Source organism: Armigeres subalbatus, chromosome 3 (assembly GCF_024139115.2).
Source record: "Armigeres subalbatus isolate Guangzhou_Male chromosome 3, GZ_Asu_2, whole genome shotgun sequence".
NCBI lineage: Eukaryota > Metazoa > Arthropoda > Insecta > Diptera > Culicidae > Armigeres > Armigeres subalbatus.
In genome coordinates, this window is record NC_085141.1 from 253,784,090 (window position 1) to 253,797,925 (window position 13,836).

The following is a 13,836-nucleotide window of genomic DNA, read 5'->3' on the forward strand; positions in this document are numbered from 1 at the left end:
AATAGCGAAACGTTTTTTAATTTCATTTTGCCAAATAACTTTCAACGCGGGATCCGCGAGTTCTTTGGTATTGCCTTCGCCTCACATTTTTAAGACGTATCAGTAGCTGAAGATCGTCGTCAATAATAATGGAGTTGAATTTAATTTCCCATTCATAAATTGCAATGCCTCTGGCTTCGACAATTAAATTTGTCAAAGATACGAGAGCATTATCAATATAACTTTTGGTATCGATTTAAATTCATATCGATCGATATATGTTTTATATACATACCAACACAAATCATAAAATTATTCCTATTCGTGGATTATGTGAACTTCAAACCTGCATTTTTGTACACGATATAATTCACAATGAACATATACATACCAACTTGCCTATAACATTGAACAGTCAAGTACATAACACGCGTCAAGCGCATAATTTAATCCGAACTCAAGCCAAGACAAATCTTGGTCAAAAAAGAATTACATTCCTTGGTCCAAAATTGTACAACTCATTGCCAAATGAATTGAAAACAATCAGCAATAGAAACATCTTCAAAACCAAATTGAAACTGCATCTCAAAACTAAAATAAATGAATTCCTTTAAAATAATTATTCACCATGAACTAACTAATTTATCTTATATTCTCTAATATTTCCAAACTAACAAATCGAGTCCCTTCAAAGGATTTAAAATCCACTGGGGCTCATAGCTCAAATATTTTGTTTTATTTGCTTTTGTTAACTGCTCCCTTTGCTTTTTTTAGTTCTTGCTTTTGTAAACAAAAATAGATCAAATAAACTAAATTCATCTTACCTTTGTAAATTTATTATAAAATCTATTAATACGATGTCCGTTACCAGGGGGCTCTTATGAGCTCTTATGAGCTGGTGTGGGTGTGGTGTGGGGGTAGTTGGTGGGCCATTTAAAAAAAAAAGAAAATAAATCCTTCATCGTCGGTAAATTTTCGATCTTTATTTCTGACTTCATCACGACCTATGCTTCGATTCACGATCTCCCAACGATTCTCGATGGGCTTGAGGTCCCCATGTCAATTTTGACTGAAGTGGCTAAAATAAAAATTTCTTTTTTTTTTATGGGTCGCCCACTTTTTCTATTCTATTTGATGACCTGATGCTCTGAACAAAATTGCAGGCAAATCGGTCAGCGTTTTGCCGGTGACTCATTGGAAGTTTAAAAAAAAGGTTTGGAGAAACATCGAAAAACAGTCATTTGAAGCTAGACGATTTTCGATGAAGAACTATGATGCTCGTTCAGTTCCTGCAGAATTTTATTAATATCTTTATTAAAGAGGTTTTCGGCCCTGGGCCGGTTCACCACGTATTTCCTGCAGAATTAAATACAGTCTTAAACTGAAAGCCGCGAGAAGATTAAAGTTTATCAGCATTTTACTGGCCTTAAAAAAATCGTTCAAAAACGAACGAACGCTTCGACTTTGGCAGTTGGCTGAAATTTTCCCAGAGTCCAGAGCATCAGGAAATCAAATAGAACGGAAAACGGGCGGACCATCAAAGAATTTGAAACAAGTTTTTTGTAAAGGGGTCGTTCAATAATGATGTCACAGATTTTAGGGGGGGGGGGTCTAAGATTTTGTGACAGTTCATATAATAGGTATACAAAAAAGCGCGACAGAGGGGGGAGGGGAAGGTCTAGGAATCTAAAAAAATAGTGGACGTCATATTTGAACCACCCCATACTAATTTGAGCCACCCCATAGTAGAAAATAGGAGGTTTTTTTTAGCCGGAACTATAGTTCCGATAGGATTCGAATCCTGTAATAAATGGTGGCATGAAAGCATACATACATAGATAAGCAACACATTTTTCTATGGCTTCCATGTGGTATGGAGCCACTTTTCGGCATAGTATCGATTTTTTCATACACTAACGGAAATTGCTCACTTTTTGCTTGATATAAGCCCGCGTGACTTGCCTGTTTCAATAGGTTATTCAAGTCACAGACAAATGGACACAACAAAGATTTTCTCAAATGACCAAGAAAGCACTATTAGAACGTCGGCTCCAGGGGCACGTTCACCTCAATTCGGGAGATTTGTGCCAATTTCAAAAAGTGTCATATTGTAACATCAACGAAATCGAATTTTATTTATTCAATATTATCGGAAAATACCCAGCTTTCCCCGGGTGTTTATGTTGCATATGTCACATACTGAGCTATCTGCAGCATCGCACCCTAGATCAATTTCATTCAGCCATTTTTTGTTTATACAAACATTGCGGACCCCAGAACGAATAGATTAGGGAAAAAAGCTTGCAAATCGGTCAATCCGTGCGTGAGGCAAATCGTCAGGAATCTCAACTCATTTTTATTTAAATAGGTAGATCTTATTAATCCCTATCGGCCTAAATGAAAGAAAAAAAAATCACTTTGCTGCCATTTCGTCAATTTATGTCGTATTGGCCTGGTTTTATCACTGTTCTGCTCGTATGGATCCTAGAATTCAGAATATATATTGGGACTCGTGATGTGGTGCTCCTATCCGAAGTTATTCTTGTGAGTCAATGGATCAGATGCAGTTAATTTGATCACAACATCTTTTTTTCGCGATATAGGTCCAACAAAATGATGCCTTTTTCGTCCCTTTTTTTAGCATTTCGAAAGCCTGAAGTTTTTCGTTTCGGCCAAGCCCGTTTCGATCAATTATACGGACTCTACGTTCCGAGTCGTTCGGTCTAAGCAAGGGGCGAAAGAGTGAGACCCCGATTTTGTGCCGGCGTACTGTAAGAGCCGTAGCAAGGTTTAGGTCGGTTGGGAGCATAATTGAAGCGACCACTGAAGACTTTCTTTTATCGCAACTGATGCCTATGGCCTTTCGCCGCCCTCGCCATCATACAACATTCGCCACCATCGTTCCACGTTTACACGCAATCTTTCAAGCTAACGACACGACATATTCCAAAGCAACTACGCGCCATCTTCGAAGCCAACCTTCCACCATTAGTTGGCCACTTAATCATCGAAGTAAGCCACATTTCCAATACCCGCCAACCCCTAATCAAAGCTGCGTGCGAGCAGCAACCTCCATCCCAACGGAGTGGGCAAGCAAGTCCGCGACGAAAGAACACGGCCTTAACCCACCACCATCACCAAGAAGGCCATTTAAACCGCTTACACGTGAGTAGTTCTATTGTGTTAGGATCCCGAAATTCGAACACTCACAAGCGCTAAGACTCGAAACCAAAAGAGGTCTTCCGCACCCACTCGGGGGGTTGTCTCAGGCTCTGTACCTGCAGCCTGGGGTTTTCTCCTGAAATCGGATTTTGAGGTTCCGAGGTCAAACAGAGGCCTTATAAGGTCATTTTGCCGACAATGCCGTTCTGCCGAAATAGTCGTTTGGAAGAAAAGGTCATTTGGTCGAAAATATCATTTGTTGAACGGGTAATAATGGTTTGACCACGAAATTTCAACGGGAATATTTTCGGAATTTCAAAGGATATTCTTTGGATTTCAACCTGGAAAGCTTCAGAATTCAGTAGAAATATAAAGATAGCAATTGAGGAATTCTTATATTAGGGAAGTTCTTACCGATATCTACTTATATCTATCAAATGGCACGTTTGATATGAGCGGATTTCACATCATTTTATAGATAGTCTCATTTATGAAAAAGTAATTAGAAATTGACGTCAAGTGTTGATGAATCGTTTAGAATAGAAGATTCCTGCGCTTTAAATTCTTAGGAAACATTGTCACGGACAGAGAATTCAGAAACAAATCGTTTATTTTTCTAAAATTATTATTAAATTACATGGAATTTTGTACAAACATCGAAAAGAATCTTGAATTAAGAGATGAACCGGTGCCAGCGGAAGTGGTATATGTCATATTGAGTAAATGTTACAGAAGACGCATTTTCACCTAAACCTCAAATAATGAATTCATTTCGATAATTTCTTGCAACTCAATGATGCTAACATACACTCTAAAAAATCATCACGTCATATTCGCGTGAAAAATCACGTAACTCGTCTGTCTTGGACAAACGACGATTGTTACGTGACGTTAGTAATGCTCACCTGAAATTCACGTAACTTTTACTAAAAATCTTGGCGAATATGACTGTATACCCACGTAAACAATTTAAGTGAGATTGTGTTAGTGTGATTGCAGCTTCGGCATTTGCGTAAGACCTGCATTGTAAACAAGAACACAGATAGAAAAAGTTGTTGAAATTTACACGAAAGTAATGCACGTAAAGGGAATGCCAAAAAGAGCGTAAATCTAAACGATATTTTCACCTGAATGTATGCAATTTGTATTGCATTATGTCACTTTTTATACGAATAAGTGTCATAATGTTATGCAAATTGCATACATCTAGGGCGAACTTGTTGGAAAAGATTCATGTACGCCCAGGATAGTGTAATTTTCCACGTCTTCAATATTTACGCGCTGATTACTTTTCATTATTTTTTTTCTGTGAATGATTGATACATAACCTAAACATAATGAGGCTTCGCGGAGGTAAGTGATATTTCAGGTGCATCTAGGCGGATATTTTCCGTGCCTGCATTTTTCCTCCTTGGAAAAAAAATCAACGGAGGTTGGATAAAATTTATTAGATTCGTTGAAAAATGATGTGGAAGAAAAGGAAGCTGCATGGAAGTCTAGAACTACAGTTTTCCGGTCGCGTTAGTATAAAATTTGTAGTCTTTGTTCAAGTAGTTTTTGGTTAATTAACAGCGGAAATATTAGCAATTTTCGAGCAAGTAACTGGTTTTAAAATTCTCAGCGATTCTCATTGACATCATTTCTCAACAAATTTGATAAATTCCATTCAACATCCATTGGACCTCTTCATGTTTTCAAAAAGTATCAGAAATTCAACCGGTCAGCCCTGAATTACAATTTTTATGCTAAAATAAGCCTTCTGTCCGATTTTCAGCTGATTCTGATAAAATTTCAATGTGGCTTATGTGGATTTAGCGCTTTTGGAATATTTTCTAAAACTTCTAACGCAAAATATAAACGTCGGAAAACATCACAAAAACCTTCAAACGAAAGCTTTTTATGAGCTCTACAAGTCTTATGAATAGTTCCGTTGGGCAGCTTTGATCAGATTCTGGCCACGTTTTAGTGATTTTCAAGTTTTTAAGTGCTTGTTCTACAAAATTCTCGTATTTGTTATCAATTCTATTTCATTATTATGCCTTGTTCTTTCCTGGACGTTTTTGTAATATAATTGCTTATTATGTACATCAGATACTGAACATTTGTCATAAATTTGCTTGTTAGGATTTCTTGAAACAAATTTTTAGAACATAGTAACTTTCCTTTCCGATGGTTACTACAAGCGATTCCCAAATTTGGTTTATTGCATTATAGGCATTTTCGCTGTTTCGTCATAGTCTCGAAAATCAATACAAGAGGCACTTTTTTGCCAAACTCATCCGTACCAAATCGTAAGCTCAGGAAAAACATTCTGCTATAGTGGAGTTCTAGCAAATGGACGTTGCTTTTAACGTTGGTTTTAACCCCTACGACGATGGACGAAAGTACCTGCCGTGTCCCTATGTCTGATTTCTTTTGCCATCGAATGCATCTTAGTAATGAAAATGTTTATAATCGGCAATCGCATCTTACCACCAGGCCGAGGAACTACCAATTTTTTGAACCCAGGTTTTTTTACACGGTTTGGTTTTAGTCGTTTGAGATCTTCAGCGTCAATGAAATAATGAGTTAACCCACGAAAAAAATCACAAAAAATCAAAGAAAATTCAGGTGGTATTCAAAAAGCTGTGAAAGTTCGGGTTAACCGCGAAATTAATGAATTCCAACCGTGTAAAAAAAACCTGGGTGTACCTTAATGTTCGCTGTCGGGGACCTTCCTTAGCTGGGCGGTAAAATGCGTGACTACAAAGCAGGACCATGCTGAAGGTGGCTGGATTCAATTCCCGGCCTGGTCTTGAAAATTTTCTTGACATTTTTACAATAAAAGTTTATTCCAACCATTGGAAAAGCTATTCATTTTTTCATGCGCACTAATATGTTTTTCCTTGAAGTTAAAACAAACGAAGTAGTGTTATTGTTATACAATAACATTACTTTGGATCACGTTATAAAAGAGAGGATGAGGTGGGGTTTTTTGTAGGTTCGTTTAAGTTTTACAAAAAAAAGTAATTTAAGAACGATTTCCAGATCGTCTGATAATAATTCGTTTTCACAAACTATGCTAAAAGAGACCCTTATGTATGAGCGTACGATCCTATCTAATTGACGATTTTTTTCCCCAATATCCGCAGATCGATCATCTAGTCCTGGGTCGAGGCCCCCCGGGAGGTTCCTGGCATCGGATGGATCCGAACTTGCGCACCCTCTCGCTAGCCGCGTGGATGTCCCTGCCTGGATTGCCCTTCTCCGAGTGGGAACAGACCCACCCGCCGACGATCGAACCCGTAGAGCTGAACATCGACGGCTCACCCCTAAGCAATAGCCACCACCCGTACCTGCCGCCAGTTGGAACCGAGGAAGGCGTTAAAATCCTCAAATCAAATAATCACCACGGTGCTAGCATTAATCGTAATAGGAAGATACTTATCGGTAGCAGTAGCATTAGTGCGAGTTCTGCCCATATCAATGGCTCGTGTGATAGATGTAATGAACTGAATCGACAGCAGCAGCAGCAAAAAGTGCCCTTAATGTGCCGTCGGTGTCGCATCCATAGTAGTAACAACAATAACAACCCTCCCGCGGAAAATCAAAACATCTTACGACAGCAGAACAACAGTATTGCCTACGAAGAACGCAACGGTAAAGTCAACATCAAGTTGTGCCCACCGAGGCGAAATCTGTCGCTAAAGCGGCAACTTTCGAAGGAGGTGGAAACGAGGGCACTTATTTCACGTGTTGCGCAGTACTACGAGAGCTATGTGGACGAAATGAATCTGTCCAAGTACTTCATGAATGATACCATTGTGACCACGGTCCTGCCGCTGGACTTCTCGGCCGTCAGTAGCCCGGTGCCGGAGCGGTTGCGCAGAGGACGGTGGATTATATCAGGGTAGGTGTTTTAGGGATAATGAAGAACTAATTAAACGACCGACATCCACCTTGACAAACAAAATTTCAATCATTTGGTTTAAGTTACTGCAACTAGTGCTGTAACTCCATTATAACATCTTTGAATTAGAAGTACTGCACCAAACAAGATATTTAAAAATTCAGACTTTACAATGAGTTATTGACAAGCTACTAAATGATCGAACCCAGATCACTAACTGAACGATAACATCCTTGAGATACTATTCTTGTAGTTTTTTTTTAAAGAAGTCGTTTTATTATTGACTGTGAGGGCAATCCGTTTTGATTGAAATCCAAGACCTACCACGTCATACAAGTTTATTTTGTTCTAACACTGTATTAATTATTTCTTCATTCATTTTAGATTTGACCGCCTAACCAACAATCAATTTACCGTGGTTTGCAAGAACTTGGTACTGGCAAACGGAGCCTCGGACCTGGCAAATCGGCTGGGCGTCAAGGGCGAAGGTCTAGAGATGCCTTGGGTGAAGTACGAGCTGCCGCAGTTGGAGCGTGCGCTGGAAAAGATCGACGACTCGGCGCGGTCCCACTTGAAACCGGTGCTGATTGTGGGTGCTGGTTTGAGTGCCGCCGATGCCGTCACCATATGCCGATCTTCAGGCATTCCGGTTATCCACGTGTACCGGAATAGAACTGCCGGTCTGGATAAAATGCTGCCGGGTAATGTGTATCCGGAGTATCACGAGGTGCACAAGATGATGAAGGATTCGAACCGGAGTTACGATTTGTACACGCCGCTGCCCGAACATACGATTGCGGACTTGACGCAGTCGGTGAACAGTGGGAAATCTAACTCGTATCGAGTTACCGTGCAACATTTGAAGACGGGTGAAAAACGGGAACTGGAAGTGTCCTTCTGTGCTATTTTGATCGGATCACGACCGGATCTAAGGTTCATAGCGGGACTTACGAAGAAGCCAACGCCGCAAAATGGTCAAGAATTTAGCTTTCTGAATAGGAATGCCAATAACAAAGAGAGCTCGGATGAAATAGTTTGTCAGAATAGAAATTTGCAACCGGTAGCTATTTGGTCGATAACAGAGCAGCTTTTATCCACAAGATTGGGGCGAAAACTCTTCTGGTTTAAGAATATTTGCGCCAAGTGTCGCCATTTGAACGTATGTGAACGCGGTCGCTATAAACACTATCAACAGGCAGGAACAGGAGATAACAACAAGTCCATAAACTGCAGCCACACCGTTAGTAAAAACTGTGAATGTACGATACCAGTAGCAAGCAGTATTAGTGACCACAATGCTAGCAATGCTGGATTAGGTTTGGGAGAGGATCCTACAAAACCAATAGACTGTAAGAGCAATCCGATCGATGTAGACAAGTACACAAACATGGTGCTGCGGTCACCATACAAGGGATTGTACGCCATGGGACCGCTGGTAGGTGATAACTTTGTTCGCTTCATCCCTGGTGGTGCCCTCAGCATCACCTCGGCACTGCACAAACTGACTGAGAATGATTGATGATGCCTTCATGGTGGTGCAGTGCGGGTGCTCTTTGTTTGAGGTGCAGGATTTCTGGGATATGGAATTGTACCTCTTAGTTGACCGTTTGTTCTCTCGACCCATGGGGTCAGGAATATAAGGAATTTGTTTGGTTGAGCTGTTTCGCTCCACACGGAACTTGGAGCTTCAAAATTTGGGAAACAGTGATTTTGCGTTACGCAGCGTTAGGTTCAATTCACATTTAATAGCGTTGAGCGTTATAGTTGTCCGAGACACAAACCTTTGACCAGCGTCGTAACGCGCGGTGTCTAGTAGGGATGTTCAGAAGTGTTTTATCCCTTGATGGCTTGCATGATCAATCTTTTTTCGTAGTTCGCATTAACATTCGCAGCTTTGTTAAAATTATTGCCCTGTAAATGAGTGTTTCATGAGAAGTCATTTTATTTTAGATCCCGAAACATTCCTATCATTTTATAATCGAGTGCGCGTTTAAATGGGTCTACTACGAAAGGCCGAATCACAAAAGGCCGAATCACGAATGGCCGAATTACAAAAGGCCGAAAGCAAAAAAGGCCGAATGCACAAAAGGCCGAAACCACAAAAGGCCGAAAGCACAAAAGGCCGAATAAACTCGGCAGACCAACAAAGTGGACCGGAGCAAGCGCGCGCTCGCTCCGGTCCACTTTGTTGGTCTGCCGAGTGTATTCGGACTTTTTTTATTCAAATAGAGTAATCCGCCAAATGTTGCACGGCTAATTTCTTAATAATAATTACTTAATTACTTAATATAGATTATTCAGATTATTTTGTGATTTCTTGCCAAAAGTCAGTTTCTCTTAAATTAGGAAAAAATGAAATACAACTTTTAGTTAAAAACGTAATATTTGGAGAAAAGTTGATTTTGTTTAGTCTCTGATGTTGCAATTAGATAGTGAGTAGTGTGCATCATGAAGCGCACAACTCCTACATTTATGCGAATCGGAGATTCGATTATGTGGTTTTGTGAGCCATGAATCCGGTGGATTTTAACTCGGGCTCTTGCATTACTTTACGTTGCATTACTTTACGTTGACGTTGAACTGACGTTAAATACCTTAACTGAATAAGATTAATTACATCGCTGCTAGTAGTTGCAAAACACGTGGACAAGTTTTTCTTTATGGGGCAGCATAGTCGAGTCAAGTACGAGACACTGAAGACGGCCTTACATTTGAGGTCGAAATACGTATCTGTCAAGATACAATTAAGTGGTGGAATTCAATGGGATTGTACTAACTCGTCTTATGACAAGTGAGCATAATAAAAGTAAACGTTAATTTTTGAGTATTCCAAGTTATCTTGGTTGGAAGATTGAAACATTTGTAATGATTCGGCCTTTTGTGTTATTCGGCCTTTTGAGATTCGGCCTTTTGTATCATTCGGCCTTTCGTGGTTCGGCCTTCTGGGTTTTCGGCCTTTTGTGGTATGCTAGAACATTTTCGGCCTTTTGTGATTCGGCCTTCTGTGGTTCGGCCTTTTGTGATTCGGCCTTGTGTACTGATCCCGTTTAAATAGTGTTTCAGACACTCATATTTATTTAATTGCTTATTAAATTTAAACATATTTGTACAATGTAATATTTTCTAGCACAAAAAGCGAAGATTGTTATAAACGTAGTTGTTTTATATACGATAAACAAAAAATCAGCTTTGTATTGGACCAGAATCCAAGAAAACTCTTGCTAAAACCTGCTCGAAATTGAAAAGTGATTCAAAAACACATTTTTTATGTCCATTTGTTAATGTATGTTTAAGTACAAAAAAAAACAATATCAATCAGCTTAATTAATATTTCCCGTCAAAAACTCCTTCTTTTTTATTTTTTTGTCGATTCTTTGACTCATTTAGGGTCTAATTTCCCATATTTTTGAAGCACCCATTTCTTCAAAATCGAAGGAAAAAATTAAAAGAGCGTAGTTTTAATCGGCTTTAAGAATTGGTATATTATTGGACAAATGTTGGTTCAAAATTGTATTATAAAACTTCTCTATTTTTTCAACTTTAAAAATATGAGAGAGAGTAAAAATATCTTGCAGAAAGTTGACCATGAAATAATTTAAGTGATTAAGCGAATACAAATTTTGAAGGAAAAGGTCACGCCTATCCAGCGTGTTTTTGTATATGTAGATGGGAAATATACTGCCGTGAATCGCATGTCTGTCCCATCTTTGCTGGGTTTCCTATTCATATGGGACAAATATGCGATTCACGGCAGTATAGGGCTTTTATTTAAAATTTAAAACATGTTGCTCCTATCTTTGATCAATAACTGGAACTCAAATTCATATTGCAAATCAAAATGCAATTGGGAGAAAACTAAATGGCCTTCAATCTATTTGTCTAACTTAGTAATTGATTTCTGATTTTCTTAAAAGCCCAATTGTAGAAACATTAATTAGATTAAGTAAATAACTATTTTCCTTGCTGAAATATTTTAATGAAAGGACATAAAACTTGTATTTTGGAGATTAGTGTCCCGGTTTGGGGTTGAATTACCCAGAGAACAGTTCTTATAATCCCAAATGCACATTCTAATGAATCCCGTCGGAACGGATTCCTTTCCGAGCCTTCTCAACCATTCCCTCGTACAACAACCCTCCATCAGTATAACCCAATAAGTGTTAACAATGCCATACCGATCAAAATACGCCAAGTACATGTTTAATAGTATCAATTAATCTATACCTTCTACATAACATAAAAGTTCCAACCACAGATTGTCCTCAGTTCAATAATGTATTGAAACCCGGCAGTTCGCTCTGCCGATATCGTCGTACTAATTATATTAAAAATTACGGAACCGAACAGAGACTGATTTGTATATCTGCGAATAGCTAGCTCCTTAGGAAGTGAAATGGCGAAATGGACAGTGCGCAATTTGGATAGACCATCAAAACACGAAAAGCTCCTGTATTTTCTCTCTCTATTACGAAGTACACTGTGTAGTGTGTAATGTGATTCTTTTGAAAAGGCGCTCATCAAAGTCCATTTTCTCATCGTTACTAGTACCTTAATGAATGTTTCAAATCTGCTTGTTCAACAAGTGATCTATTCTATCGTAATTTATGAAAGAGTGTTTTTGCGATCATAGGTTAGTAAGCATACATGATAATACTTAATATTCTGTCGTTTTGTAACCTTAAATATACATCTTCCACTGGGCGTTTGGATGAGACAATTAATTCAATGATAAATCAAAGCCTCATCCTCATGCTTAGTGCGAGTTTGGGTTTGTTTTTGGAGTTTCAGGATTAAATTCAATTGAAAGAATAGAATACAACCATAATATATCGAGGCAATTAAACCGAATTATACAGGGTAGACTTGAAGTCGAATAAAACAAGTTCAATTTTAGCATCTAGTGAAAAGCAGTACCGTTATATTTTGTTCGTTAGTTAGGCAACCTAAAGTTGTTCTACTTTTTCTGTGGATTGAAAAGTGTATTAAACTGTTCGTATTTGATACAAGTTTTACGATTGTTATATTTTGTGTCCTGCAATATACTTTACTGTTGTAATTTATTTAAAAAAATGTTTCAATTATTATCCGAAAAGTCCATTCCATCAACCGTGCACTATTCAAATAATATAGGATTCAAAGTATCAAATAGAATGTAAAATTCGACGTATCTCAGATAGATAAGGTGGGACAAAGAGGTTATGCACGTTACATTCGTCTTATTTTTCATTTCATTTCATTTATTTCATTGTTTTGCTGATTATATGAGGTAAGCTATGGTCAAACATTGAGATATGGATAACCTTTCAACAGCTGCCTAATGCTTTAAAAAACAATTCTTTTCAATAGTGTAATATTGAGCGATACAAGGGAAAATGTTACAAAAAAAACCCTCGGAAATTACAAAAGGACTTTTAGCTGTTTAACCTGTGATATTAGACAGGTTAAACAGCTATAAGTACTCAAGCAAAGGGTTTGCTGAAGCTATACAACTATTCCAAAACTTTGGTAAAACTTGATGGAATCAGTCGTTGAGTTCTTCCATTTTAGCCATCATGTGGCCGTCCTCAAGTGTAGACCTGTGCGCCGATATACTTTGAGCCGGCGGCGGCGTGACTGCAATTTGCTAACGGCGGCGGCGTTAATTATCCTTCAAACATTTCGTCGGTGGGTGACGAAAATACCTTCTTTAAATATTTGGTCTTCGTGCTCTAATCGCAATTATACCTATTATATTGTTTATATTGTACATAAGCTGTAAAGTACTCCTTAGGAAATACCATGAGAAGAATCACCCAAGGTTCCTTCAAAATTCTCTCAAACTTTCTTCAGGAATTTCTTTACGGTTTCCTCCAGTGATTTATCCAGATATTTTTCTTGAATTTTATTCATTTTTAATTCTTCAATAGTTCGTCCAGGAGGGTTTTTTAGTACTTCCCTGTGTCTATGAGGATAATCGTTTTAGTTTCCTTAGTCTACTTAGAGACCTTATAATTAATAACTGTGGAAATTCTTAATAAACACTAAGCTTCAACATGGCAATGTTCAAATGGGGAATGCAATGCTAACCAAAAAGTTCAGATGAGAAAATGTCAGCAGGACATACGTGAGAATCCTAAAGAAATTTTCTGAGAACTTTTCCAGATGTTTCTTATCCAGAAAATCAAAGTAATTTTTGTGTAAGAAACTTTTTAGAAGTCAAGTCGGAGGAATTTCCTATCATTTATAGTAGAATATTTCTTCATAATTCGTGAGGGAGAAATTCCTTAGAGTTATCAGAGAGAAGAATTATCTGGCCGATGGTGCGAAATTCACCAGGAACATAAGAGGATATATTTTTCCAAATTCCTGAAGGAGAAATTCCTCTTAATTTCTGGGGAAGAGATTTTTTTCAAATTCTAGCTGGAGGGATTGGCATGATCTTTTGGAAGGGCCATTCCCCAAAACTTCTCAATGAGTATTCCGAAAATCTTCGTAGCAGAAATTCTTGTAAGATGAAATTCTCTGAGTTCTGAAGACTAAATTCTCTAAAAATTCTAAAGCAGAAATATATCACAATTCTTGTATATCGAGCTCCTATAATTCCTAAAGAAGAATATTTGGTTTGAGGTGAGAAGGTAGGCTGTAGTCCTTCATTTTTTTTGTGGAATAATTTCCCATAATTCCGGATGGGGTAAGTTCTTAGAACTACTGAGGAGGAATTTTTGGATATGGAAAAACCAAAGAAATTGGAGAATCAATTTCCCAGAATTCATGGAACAGGAATTTTCTTGAATTCCTGAGGAAGAATTTGTACGGAATTCAAAGAA

At 38.3% G+C, this 13,836-nt stretch overlaps 1 protein-coding gene across 1 annotated transcript in view; it reads left to right on the forward strand.

Moving 5' to 3' along the window:
- Nucleotides 1–10,339, forward strand: part of LOC134223642 (oxidative stress-induced growth inhibitor 1-like) — a 110,496-nt gene extending 100,157 nt beyond the window's left edge. The window contains exons 5-7 of the mRNA XM_062702829.1: nucleotides 6,273–7,030; nucleotides 7,415–9,028; nucleotides 10,086–10,339. Coding sequence (XP_062558813.1) covers nucleotides 6,273–7,030; nucleotides 7,415–8,549 — 1,893 coding nt within the window. The 3' untranslated portion in view covers nucleotides 8,550–9,028; nucleotides 10,086–10,339. The remainder of the gene's footprint in view (nucleotides 1–6,272; nucleotides 7,031–7,414; nucleotides 9,029–10,085) is intronic.
- The last annotated feature ends 3,497 nt before the right edge of the window (nucleotides 10,340–13,836 follow it).